At 24.8% G+C, this 14,792-nt stretch overlaps 1 protein-coding gene across 1 annotated transcript; it reads right to left on the bottom strand.

The window, feature by feature from the left end:
* Nucleotides 1–652: 652 nt before the first annotated feature.
* Nucleotides 653–14,396, bottom strand: LOC112596378 (glucose dehydrogenase [FAD, quinone]-like). Its single transcript, XM_025342029.1, has 7 exons — nt 14,361–14,396; nt 9,731–10,137; nt 8,884–9,139; nt 6,575–6,732; nt 4,661–5,211; nt 4,194–4,459; nt 653–1,088 (listed from the first exon to the last, which is right to left on the bottom strand). Exons 2-7 carry the CDS (start codon nt 10,112–10,114, stop codon nt 688–690), a joined length of 2,016 nt encoding a protein of 671 aa, XP_025197814.1. The 5' UTR covers nt 10,115–10,137; nt 14,361–14,396; the 3' UTR covers nt 653–687.
* Between the last annotated feature and the right edge of the window lie 396 nt (nt 14,397–14,792).

Here is a 14,792-nt window from a genome sequence, read left to right as displayed (position 1 = left end):
ATATTAATTATTTATTTGTGTAAATTATTTTTGTTTTTTCTTTTATTTATTGAAAATCATTATGCTTTGATATCAATAAAATAAAAACAATACAATGAGATAAAGTTCTCTTCTATGTATTGCAAAAACGTAATAAATCTACTGCAAATAGTATATTTGTAAGCTCGTCCCGCGCAAAACCGTGTTTCTACATAATCTCATATTATTACGTAATAATCATCGTTATTACTGACATGAAACCGCATAATATTTTCAAAATTGCATTAAAACAGCTGACTATAGTCAATCCTTTTAAATGATGGGTGTGTTGAGCCCTCTTAAGAGAACATTACTCATGTATGTGTTGTCTCCGTCTTATAAACATATAGCATATCACATTTTTGTTCATCATGATTGTTAGTTTTTAGAGCAAATGATCTATTATCAAAATTGAAGATAAGAACATTACATGTGTCAAAGCATCGGCTATTTTCGATGTTTTAAACTAACAATACACAATCGATTATAAGAAATATAAATTTGCTATTCGAAATTTTTTTTTTAAACTGGACACAACACATGAATGGATAGTGACCTCTCGAGAGTAATACAAAAAAGAAAATGACTAATTTCAACAGACTGCGACCTCAATGAGACCGTCACTGGACGCGAAGAAAAAAATGCCATATAATATATAATAAAAACATACTACGCATCTTCATGATCGTTGATTACATTTTCATTTTCGTGAAGTTGATGCCATTGATCTTTAATCATATCTGACGCTTTTTCCGCAATCATTATGGTTGGTGCGTTCGTGTTTCCCCGAACGATAGTGGGCATGATAGAAGCGTCTACCACCCTTAGACCTGCAACCCCGTACACTCGCAGTTCCGGATCGACGACGGCTTCCTCGTCATATTCCGGTCCCATCTTGCACGTGCCCACCGGATGGTATATAGTGGCCGTGTACTCCATGGCTATACACGCCCAATACTCGTCCGTGCCAAACTTATATTCCTTGCAAGCCTTTGCCGGTACGTCGACTAGCATGGCACCTATTTTACGCATTGCTTCCGTGTTCACCAGATTTGCTCCGATTTTCATACCTGCACATATTATATAATGTAATATTATATTATCGTGTAACATGCGATAACATGATAAACTAAATTCTGGTTACGCCCGTAAATATGATGTCTCCTACCATGCATATGATAAAATATATTTTACTCATAAAAGCTACGATTAATTTAATAATGTTTGTTTTTATTAAAACATTAATTAAGTTTCATTGCTTTTATTCTATTGAAATATACACCAGGGTACGGCAATGACAAAAAAACTTAATTCCTCACCACATTTCACACTTTTTTCGTGATATATAAGTAATATTTGATAATTTAGAATTAATATAATATGGTCTTACCGATGGATGAAATATTCAATAAGCGTGAAAATTAAATTCATTAAAATTAAAAAAAAAATGTATTTATCTAAAATAAAGAGAATTACAACCTTCCTCTCCAAGAATTGTATGTAACCACCTCACCAATTTTAATTTTATAATTTATATTGATACAGTATTTTATACCAGGTATAAAAACCAACCGAAAAAAGGCGGTCATTTGTTAAGGATTTTAGATACTCAATGTTTAATATGATTTATCATAAAAAAAACCTTAAAATATATTTTATGGGATTAGAGTATTGCGAAGTGCAAAAAACAAAATTTTTACTTAAAGAGAGTGGATATTATTCATAGTTATTCTATGACTATATTTTATAACATTATTAATATAATTTAACTATTTAGTTGCATTTTCTTAAATTTACTGGCAGTCAATCCCAAAACATACACTAACACTATTCATAACGATAAAATATTTAAAATAACATTAATAATATTAATTTTATTAATTTCCATTTATTATATTATAATTCTTATATTTTACTCTTATGTTATCATAAATGAGATTAAAGTCATCGCAACTATACAGTAAAATATTAAAAGTCTACTAAATAATTAATTTACATTATTATTTTGAATTATTTGAAACTTAATAATTGTCTGTATTTTAAAAAAAGTTGAAATCTTTTTTTTTTAAATGACAGTAAATGTAATAATTTAATTTTTTTTTTTTTATTCTATTCTTTTACTTATTACTTAAATAAAATACATTATGTAACAAGAAATTATTTGTTAACAACACACAGCACTACTGTGGACTGTGGTAATTTATTATAATTCATGTTGTTTTAATGGGAGATGACAATGGCTTTTTGAAATTAAAGAATATCATCATGATATTACCCACACACTCACGAATGGATATGTACGTTATAAAATAATCAATTGGATACTATTAACCTGATTTTAGCGCTAGAAAACCAGTCATTAAGTTAGTACGAATCACCGTTTAAGAGGATGAAAATTACTTGCCAAAATAGTTACTATTACATAGTATAAAAATACTGAAATGGTGACCCAAGACGTTACGTAATTACCAATGAGTAATTATTTTAGAGAATGTTCAGTTTTGAAAACGTTTCGAATAAGCTTCGTCTATGATAGTTTTATACAGCGTACATAAATAATTAACAATGTTATATTTAAAAATATACATTTATGTCAATGATTTCATTAAATAACAAGTTAAAAGGTATACATCTCAGAAAACTGGGTTAAGAAGAAGCAATCTTAACTTGAACTAGATATTGTTTTGATTATAGTAGGCACATTTTATATTTTAAAGTACCTGTTTGAATCTTTGAATGCATAAAATCAATTGTAGTAACAATTATTAATAATTTTATTTTTATTTTTTGTTCCATAGTATTTTTGACAAACTTGATTTCTTTCTACTGTATCAAAATAATATTTGATGTAATTTATACATTACTGGCTGAATAATCTGACTTCGTCAAGAAAAAAATGAAACAAACTGAAATACGATGATATATTGATATATATTGGTTTTAATTTACCTTAATTTATGATAAATCGGTATCGGTGTACCTTGTTTTGTGAACTAATTCAACCGCAATGAACATAGGTTATATAAATTTATAAATTTTGAAAAGTAGTTCAAGCTACTTTTTACATTTTTCTGATAGCTTTAAAACAACTTCTGCAACTTTTGTCAAAATCGGTCAAATATTTTCGGAGTTTAAAAGGTATAAATAATTTATAGTCATTCCTTTTTTTTTTTGTACCTATACTTTAAAGTAACAAACAATAAATTAAAATATTTTCTTTTATTTAAAAGAAAATCCGCAACAACGCATGGCATATCTGTTAGTCTAAACATTTTTTTTTTCAACCAATTGTAATGCCAGATTTAAATTAATAATTATTCGGTTTTCATGAGCCAAAACGGAATTCATGTTTGAGCCAACCTGTAAAGTATAGAAGTTGAAAGACAAGTTTAAAACACCCTACGAGTCTCAATCATTTATTCAATCTATTAATATAATCTTTATTAAAGTCCAATAGATAGTTTCTGAGATTAGTCATTAATAACAAAAACCCTTTTAAATTTATTTTTATGAATGAAATATTGAAATTTTAATTCATACATTATAATGAAATGATTTTAGATATAACAATTAACGATATAAGAAAAAATTCAACTTATATGTATTATACTCATGTATAATTATTTATTACACGAATGTAGTAAGTCTGTAAGTCTGAGGCTAATATAAATCAACTAATATTATTTAAACACTAATAAAATCTAATAGTGTAAACAAAAAATATCATAGTTAATGAATTATTATATCATAAAACTATTTATTCTAACCAATCATTTAATTATATTACGACTGAGTGTAAAACATGTTTTATACTGCAAACCATTAAAAATAAATACAACCTAAGTGCCAGCTTACAAGAATTATATCTAATATACCTATATTACTGTAAACTGGGTTTATATAATTTGTGGATTTCCATTGACTATTATATTATAATTAATAAGAATTTAATTCTTGTTTGTTGTTTCATAATGTTTTATAATAGGAAAACGAACATTTAATAAAACCATGCTAATAAAATAATATTATTATAATATGACTATAGCTTTTATTTTTTTAAATTTATTTGTGGAAAATGTATTATCATATCCAATATTGATATTTCCGATGGTCATCTTTGGATTTCAATTTTTACCATAGCTACGTATACAATGCATGTGTTATATTTATATTACCTTCAACAAGTACTTGAAGATCGTTTCCTTTAGTAAAGAATCGTGGATAAATCAGTGGTTGACCCCAAACCGGATCAGTTTGGTTAAGTAATATATATCCTCTACTTTTTGGCTTCAACAAAATTGGTCTTACATTAATCGCTTCATAATAAGAAATAGGAGACATGGCAAATTTCGTTGCATTTGCAGGGTCGAGAATCCAATCTTTCGCGTTGCCATTATCAAATGCATAATTTATGTCTGGGAGATCATGTGAATCTTCATATCTATAAGCAATATTTTCAAATGTATATTAGTACTTAGATAGTTTTCATTAAAGTGTTCGTGGGAAAATTAAAAAAATTATATAAACATGCAATAGTATAAAATGTTAACCACAAACGAATAATGTGTTGCATTTATGCGCGCCGTATATCGACAGTGAAACGAAGTATTTTTGTATAATATAATAATAGTAAGTAGCGTACTTGGTCTGAAGAAATACGCCACATTGTAATGGGCCAGTGGCTGCCAGAGGACCTTTTCTTTTCTTTTTGTACAAAATAGCGTCTTCCTTTTTCTCTTTGAGTGGTTTATCGGTAGCGGTTTTTTTTACACGTATTACAATACCGTCAGACGTGACGTGATCCTGTAGATTCCTTCCGACAGCTAAATTTTTCACCACTTTAATATTCATCATCTCCAAGTGTTTTTTTGGCCCGATGCCGGAAAGCATCAGTATTTTTGGTGAATTTAGACTACCGGCACTCAGAATCACTTCTTTTCTTGCGAATACTGTTCTAAGTTGATTCTTATACAAAAATTCTACCCCGACAGCGCGTTTATTTTCAATCAACACCCTAGTGACGTGTGCGTCTGTGAGAACAGTTAGGTTTTTTCGTTTTTTTCTAATTGGTCTTATGAACGCTTTATTGGTGCTCATTCGTTCGCCGTGCCTAGCTGTTGATTGTAAATGAGTTACACCTATTTGATTTTCAGCATTTACGTCTACATAAGGCAAACCTTTCTCTTTCCACGCCTTAAACAATAATATAAATTACAAAAAATAATTAATTTAAACTTTGAAGTTATATTTAATTTTTGTTATATTACTTGCAAAATGAATTACTTAAAAAAATTAAAATAAATAACCACCCAAAAAATAACTGGTAATTTATTTAATTATTTAATGAATGTTATAGATGATTTAAAAATGTATAATACATTCTATGTGAATAAAATAAGATAAATTAAACACGTAAACAAATTATAAATGGAGAAATGAATGTATTGATATAATATATGTGTATTGTTTAATTTTTGTCTGTCATAGACTTTTGGAGCAGTAAAAATGCCTAAATTTTTAACTTTAATACCTTTTCTGTCAGAAAATGGATTTAGTTAATACTTAGTACTCGATGTGGTCAAAAGTAAAAAAACTCCAAGTGATTTCTTTGATAATTGAAAAAATTTAAAAATGGTTATTTGTATAGGTATTTCTATTAAAAAAAAATTAGTTTTCGATAAAATCGATTTCTTTATTAGTTATTTAGTTGTAATTTGAAAAGGAATGACCATACTTCAAATGTCTTTAAAATGCTTTTAATAATATTATCTACATATAATCCTATATTTTTTTTAAAATTTGACTACTTCTAAGTTATTTATAGTAATTTAACTATTTCAATTTTATTTTTTTATAAATAGAGATAAACATTTTGTTACTGTATCAAAAAAAATTGAAAATTTAATTTAAGGTTTCTCATAACTCACAGTTGATTAATACTAAAATTAATATTTAAATAAGAATTTTTGAGTAGATATTTTAAGTTTTAATATGAATAAAATTAGATAGTTATTTAATTGAATAATAATTTTTTTTTTTTTTTTTTTGATATCTCAAAAATATTATTTGTGAAAAAATGAAACTTTTAGGTATATTATTATATTAGTACACAGTAATATTTTCAAAATAATCGTTTTATTTTATACTATTGTCTATTTATATCACAAACCTATTCACATTGGTCTACGGTAAGTCTGTATTGTCGTAAAAATTAATTGCAATAATATTATGATATAAATATATAGATACTATTATAACAATTAAATAATGATAGTATGATGTAATAAATTCAATGTTTTATACATGCATTAATTCAAACTACTGCATTATTAACATAAAATTAATTTCAAATATTATTAGTATAAATATATCAGAAAATATACTTAATTTTTTGCATACGATGATTCATCATTGAATTCAAATTTAACGTATACGTCATAATGAAATTACATATTTAATGACAATACATACTCGACACTTACATGTAGAGAAGATTAACCACCTACTTGCTATTTTATACCTTCTATTTAGTTTACCAACGTTATAGTTTTTGTACCTTAATTAAAGCTACTGCTGTATGATCCACATATGGAAACCATTCCACCGTAAGATATCCACCTTTACCATGATACTTTTTATTTTTTTTATAAATTTCTGGATCTTCATTATCCTCGGATTTTTTAAAATAGTATAGAATATCATCATATCCCCATCCTGAAAAATAAATATATTTATATAATATATTAATTTATATCACTGAAAAATTAAAAACATATTTATTAAGATCTTACTACAACAAAAAAAAAAAAAATTCTGTCGCCAATAATGCAAAAGTAAAATTATTAAAATAAATATTTTATTTTTTTTTCTTAGGTGTCTAATGATTTGAATTTTTTTTAACAACATAATAAAATGAATTGTCTTATGAATAAGACTAACAATTATGTTTTATCAATTATAATTGATACTTATTGGACTCTGAGTTAAAATTAATATCTCTGAGCCTTATAAAATAATAAGAATACTTGATAGATTTCAACGATTCTACGATTCAAGAAAGATTTTGGATAATAAATTATGAACCAATTATTTTCGATTTGTCTACTATAAATAATATTAAAATCAAATTTCTACAACAGTTAGTAGTAATAAAACATTTTCTTTGTATGATAAATATCAATTTAATACTTAAGTCTCTCTACTTATGTGTTCTATTTTCTATGTTAAAGCAAAAATTCACATTTAAGTATAAATCTATAATACATATTTATATATTATGTATATTTTATACATATATATTAGCTGTATAATCTGACTTCATGCCGAAAAAATTAAAGAAACATAAAATATGACAATATTTATGAATGCCAGTTTTAGTGTACTTCAATTCACAAGAAAATCAACATCGATTTAACCACAATTAATAAAATAATTTTCTTTATTTGTGGTGAATTGAATAAAGTATTTGGTATATTTATAAATATAGTTCAAATTACTTTCTAAACTTTCCTAATATCTCTAAGAACGATTTCCGAAACTTTCAACAAAACCTGTTTTTGAGTCTATAAGCTATAAACCTTTTTTTATCGTAGGTACTTTTCAATAAAAAACACACGAATTAAGTATATTTTTCATCAAAAAAAAAAAAAAAAAAAATCCCACGGCAATGCATAATGGATCAGTAAAATTTTTATTATTATTATCATTATATTATTTTTTAATCATTGACAACTCTATAAATAAACAAAAATCTATTCAATTTTTGTAGACCAAATTAAATTCATGTTGTAAAAAATTAATTTTATATTTATATATATTATATATGTATATATGTATTGAATAGCAATTATTAATAATTTATACATTATCGACATCATACAAGAGAAAATATATAAATTACTACTGTATAGCATAGCCACCTGAGAATAAAGTTAAAAGAAACAATCAATTTTTCACGGTCATCAATACAGGTATAAAATAAACAAATACGAAACATCTTATTCTCATAAGAATGACGTAATCGTTATGATACTTTCTTTTGATATGCTCTGAAATACTACAACTAAACGAATATCAACATGCGTACATAATATCGAACAACCAACAAATTTTATGAATATGATTTATTTTATTTTTTTTATTATTATTATTCTTATGAAGGTTGGTTAAACTCAAACCACAAAATAATTATATTTTCTTGTAATAAAAATATTAAAGAACAACGAGACGTTATGTAACTCAAAAACTCAAACATTAAAGTGTATGCATACATATATATACATAATGGTAGAAACGTGGCTGTGCATCATCATTTATCACCATTATACCCTGATGACTGGTTCCATGATGATTTAAAGATCGTAGTTATAGTAATATAAAAAAACAAAAATAAAACATAAATAACGTACTATGATACACCTTATTTAACACGTAATATAACATAGTATACTGATAAATAATATTCCCAATTTTAAATATCCCAACTAAAACCAATATTTTTAAAGTGATTGATAGCCATTTATCTTATAATAGTGTATTGTGTTATATAATTTACCACACGCTGTATTAAATTCAAATAAGTAAAACATAACTACATAATAAATAATAATTAGCATCAATATTTCGTAATACTATTATAATATCATCTATGGATAATATACTTATGTAAGTTTATTATTTATTGGTTGGACATAAGCGCCATACAAAAAAAAAATTATTTATTGGTATCATATATTTATAGTAAATAGTATCTAATATCAAGGAAAAATAAGATAAGGTGTTACGTATTAATTTCGAACAGGTGAAATTGATCATGTGAAATGTACATCGCGTTATATTTATATATTTATCTGATTATGTACGTACCAGTATTTCCCATACGTTCCCATTCATTATAATCTTCCATATTTCCTCGGGTATAAATCATATAATTGATCGTGCTTGACCCACCCATTACTTTACCTCTAGCCCAATCACACATACCTCCTGGTCTAGACTTGCACATGTGTACATCAGGCTGTGTTGTATAGTTCCAATCGATTTTACTTCCCAATTGTAACGATGCAAGCCCTGGTACAGAAGAAAATTCTGGTTCTTCAATTCCGGCTTCGAGGAGTAATATCTATCGAAATGTAAAAACAATACTAATTAATGACATATTATTTAATAAATAAATGGAGTAATTTTAATATTGAGAAATACTCATTATACCAAACCATAATATCATTCACTAAGAACATTAAATATTTCTGAAATAAAGTTATTATTATTATTAAGAAACATTTCGTATCCTATTTTTTTTAGTCTTATACTTAAAATGTTAGTTATTAATGCACTTATGTTAACAAATATAAAAGTTATTTATAAGTCTATGGTAATAGATATCAACTCAAAATAGTAAAAAAAAAAATTGTATTTTTTAAGTTATAACTACAATAAATAATAAACGAAAAAAATAAACCTCCCCATGGGTCACTTTTCAGGAAAAATTATGAAGTAACTACAATCATACAACATTTTAGGGGTAGTTACATTACTGTCTTTGTGGTTCTTATAAGGTTCTAAAAGATCATATATTTAAAATTATAATATTTAGATACCAATATTTATAAAACAAGTATGGTTTAAACAAAATATGAAATTCACAGTCCTTAAAAATCGTTGTAGTTTAGTTCCTGTAATAACTTAATGTAGCATAACTTAAAATAGATACCTTCCAGTCTTTTATCTCCGACAACCTGTTGGCGACGACGCAGCCCGCTGATCCAGCACCGACAATTATGAAATCGTATTGATCATTCGTGGCTCTTTTTCGCCTCTTTTTTTGGAACACGGACATGAACATTTCATTGAACAGATTTTGATAACCATCCAAGAAATGCAACTCGTTGCGTATGTCTGTCGTAGCGGATGATTCAATTAGTGAATGTTTATCATTCGACTTTGGTGGCCCATCAACAGTGTATCCAAAGAGATGCATGAGAAACCTTAGAAACACGAAGTTTTCTGTATGGCAGGCCGAAAGTGGTTTTTTGGTTTGCATGCACATTTCTGTCGAGTCTCTTGGTGTAAACGGTGAAGGGTAGTGTTTCGTCATAGTTTTCAGTGGTTTTTTCAAGTCTGTCAACGAAAGCGGATAAATGAGGAGACGACAGTTCCAACGAATACACTTTATAAAATAAATACAAATATTACATATGCATAAGATCAATCCAAGCCTTTCAATCAATATATTTTAGACAAATCACTGAAGATCCACGGTACACGACCAACAATACTCTACTCGTACATAACGATTAACAAATACTAACAATTACTTAAGTAGCAATCCGTCATAATAAAAAATGTTATTCCAAACTCCACTCAAATTCTCTAATCTTTCATATATCATCAATCACCATTAACAACAACCCACCAAAAAACTTTAAAAATAAATGACCTTTTTAAAAAAAAAAAAGAATAAACATAGAATAGTACAATCAAGTTACTCGTAAAACAATAAACAAAAAGTAGGGAAATAAATAACCTTTCTGCAGTATAGTTATAGATGTCAGTGGTAATTTATTTATAAGACTTGACTTAAATGATAAATCATTGCATATTAAAAATGATTTTGACCAAAGATGATCTTTTAGCCAATATTACTAAGTATATTTGATGATATACTAGCTAAATTACCTACTATCATCCGTGTAAAGTCTTGAAATAAATTGTTATAGCTATTTTATTTAAATAATTTTATACACGACGAGTTAAATAATCATTTAAATATTATTTAAATTACTTCGTACACGTTGAGTTCGAAATTTGAATATAATTTTTATTATATTTGAAAATATATTGTTTGTTTCTAAAATGCTGTTTCATTCAAAACTTTATTTTTCCCATTAATAATTCTTTTGTAATACAATTTATAGTCCTATATTTTTTTTTAAATTTATATACACTATATTTCTATTAATAACAATTATAATAATATAATCTTTAATCAGTGGTAACCATTAAAATGGACAATAGTATAATATTCTATTTTCTAGAATTTAATTTAATTTTACGTATGAACCACCTGTAAAAACATATAAAAGTTGAAGCAATAAGTTACAAATAATATCATTCTAGTCTCAAAATATTATTGATTTAATTCTTAGTAAAAAATGGTTCAATAATTTAATAAACAAATATTCATTCACATATATTTATAGATAGATATATAGATAAGTTTATTCTACTAGTGTGTATAATAAAATACTATAATAATATACGTAAAAGTTTCTAGTTCCCCGCAAATAATGTTTTTGAATTACAACAAATTAACTAAAATCATTCTTCTTTGTTTTGTATATAATTTTGTCCAAATTTAAACTTTAAATGCTTATAAAAAAAAAAGTCATGCACATGTATCTTTAATAATATTAAATAGGTATTAAAACAAGATATGAGAAACAACGTACCTATTAGATTTTCAAGGTGTTTGACCGTGCAAAAATATTTTTATCGATATTTGTAAAAGGAAAAAAAATCGATTATGTCAATAAATAGTTTAAAAAGATTCAAAGTATTTCAAAAATTAAACCATACCTATAAAATTCTAATATTTCATTACCTGATAAAATCTCAAGTTTCTATAATTATTCGTTTTTAAAATTCAACCAAATAAGATAATCATGAAGTATTTTTACTAATCCAAAAAGCAATAATAGACATTAGATACAAAAAAAAAAAACATCATTGTACATTTATTGCTTAATCTAAAATACTCGTAATATTATAATGATAAACTTAAAGCTTATTAAAAATATATAAATATTAGAACTCGTACATTCTGCACAAAAACATAATTACTTATATACTTTAAAATTTTACTATTGGTTTAAATGGGTTATCTCGTTTGTTGTAAAATATTAGAATACTTTAATACATAATTAATATTTATAGGTATACATTCCATTACTGTTTTTAATGCACACATTCTTATATCGAATCAATCAATTACAGTATACTGTCTAAATTCTAAATAACGTATCATCAAAAATCATTCAACGGCAATCGTATTAAATTATACCAATATTCATCTAACTGCCACCCATGTCAAATTATATTTCTACATTATTTCGTCACAGCACAATTGATTATACCTATAGATAAATACTTAGAATTTACACAGAATACAACGTTTAACAGTATTTCTGCAACGTTTTTACGTTCAGTTGCACATTTTACAGTAGTTTAATTTCTTCGTAGCCTACTTTTTTCAATAATAGATTCATATACTTTTTTCCAAATCAACATTTACAATTGAGTAATTTATTTTGTATATTTAGACATAACATATAACTATTTAGTTAATAGAAAATATCATCATATATTTATTTTTTTTATTTTTTTTATTTTAAAGATTATTAAAATTAGTTTAAAGACCGATTTAATAAGTCAAAATCATTCAAATTTTAAATATTTAAAAACTTTTTGTTCAATTCTACATTAGTAAAATTGTTAATAGTAAAAATTAACTACAATATTCTATAACGATTATCGATTTCAACTTATTAGTCATCTCTATGAATATATTAGCACATTAGTAATAATTAACCAACATCAAACTTAAAAGCTTATATACAAGTAGAGACTAACATATACATTATCTATTAAAGTATATCATTTTTAAATTTATTCCCTAAAATTAAAATAATTAAAACACATAAAAAAAACAATAAAAGTTATAATATATATATAATATAAGATATAAATGCTTAAGTAAATAAATAAGTAAAATTAAATTATTCATAAAATAAAATTTAATTAACGTATTTTGGATTTCATCAATAGATGGCCTTCCTCAACATATTAATCTATAAGTCAATTTTTTCTTGTATCTATCATCATATTTTTCTGTTATATAAATTGTTAATTTTCTAATGAAATGGAAAACAATTAATATTTTAGAACTGTTTAAAATTTACCTATCTAATAAAAGAAATTCTAAATTCTTAAAGGAAAGTTTATATTAAATAAAACAAAGAACTTACTCTATTGTAACATTTTGAGCGTCTTTTATGATTTAGAATAACAGTAGAATAACAATATTATGGTTGCATTTAATTTAAATTCAACTACGAATCATTATTGTACATAAAAATGCAATTCTGAGCGAAGACGTAATATATCAGCATCTAATTTTAAGAATATTTTATGAAATATTTATATGGATATAAGTAATTTATTTCTCCAAAAAAAAAAAAAAATAGTAGGTTAAAACTTAAACAGTTGAACTCATTTTTAATAAATCATTATGTATAAATATATTATTTATTAATTTAACACTGTATATAAATATATAATATAACATTGTAATATCTAATAGCTTATAACTCAATATCACCCTATTACAGAACGGTTTTAATAAGTTCATGATTTAAATAACTTAAAATTAATCGATATTTTTTGAAGTTTTCATTGTGGATAGAAATTAATAATAAACGTAATCGGAACAGTTTTGTCACGACGATAAATATTGACCACAAAATAACAGAAGTTATTAACGAAAATTTTATTTTTCTCTTTTAATATTCAATTTCATGGAAGTTATGATACTAAATACATGGAAAAAAAAACTGTGCATATGTATATCAAATATTTTTAAATTGTTGTAAGAATAAGTTTTTACTATTAAATTTTCAAGTTTTTGACTAAAGAATTTATTTTTCACCAACTTTTATCAAAGAACAAAAGAAAAAAAAATTATAAACAGAAAGCTAAGAAAAATCAAAATATTCTAAAAATTACACTATATCCATATAATAGTTGGTAAAAACTTAAACAAAATATAGTATAAATATTATCAAAATCTTTCGTATATATTACTTACATAAATATTTTTTCGCTACGTTGTATTAAGTTTTTATTTTTATTTTTTTTTTTTTTTTTTGTAATACTGATTTTTTCCTAAATTATGCATTTCAAAAAAAGTTTACTAATTAAATTTCCTATAATGAAAACAATTATAATAGGTTATTTTTTCTTCTTTAAACATCATAACGAACAAAAAAACAAATTTTATTTAAAAATTACATAATTTTAAATCCAACATATTAACGCTACCATTTAAACGCATGTGTTATTTTTAATTTTCCTCATTTTGCTTAAAATTTAAAAATCCTGTATCTAAATATCCAATAAATCTAAGTCCTAAAAAAACATCCATAGACATTTTCATTTATTGTAAAAGTATGGTTGTCCCATTTAATTGATATACATTTTATAAGCATATTAACTACAATCTGACCTAAACAACAAAGTGTTATGAATTTTACTGAAATAAATGTTATAATTAAATTATTTATTACCTTAATAATTAGATTTTTATTGTTGGTAGTACCGACATGCTTCAAAAGAGTAGTTAAAATTATTTAATTTTTTGACATAACATAAACTAAGAAAATTTTTTTTTTTTTTATTTAGTATAATGAACAAAAAACTACAAAAATAAAAACTAAACACTCCTCGTGATTCGCTCAATATAGATTGATCATTTTAGTATTGCTGAGCCTAGTGTGATATTTTTTCCCCTCCAAATGTCAACAACACTCATGATGAAATCAACAAACAATAATAATTGACTCTATCGTAGGCTACGATTCATAGCCACATAGTCTCGTGCTCTAGTATTGAACCAAAAATAAATCATATATTACAGTATTTCTTAATCAATATTCAACTATAATTTATATAACAAAAGCTTCTAAATTTCTTAATTTTTTTTCTTTATTTTAGTATAG

Source organism: Melanaphis sacchari, unplaced genomic scaffold (assembly GCF_002803265.2).
Source record: "Melanaphis sacchari strain LSU unplaced genomic scaffold, SCAv2.0 Contig31_pilon_pilon, whole genome shotgun sequence".
NCBI classification, from domain to species: domain Eukaryota; kingdom Metazoa; phylum Arthropoda; class Insecta; order Hemiptera; family Aphididae; genus Melanaphis; species Melanaphis sacchari.
Note: the sequence above shows the minus strand (reverse complement) of the source record. Positions and strands in the feature narration are given on the sequence as shown.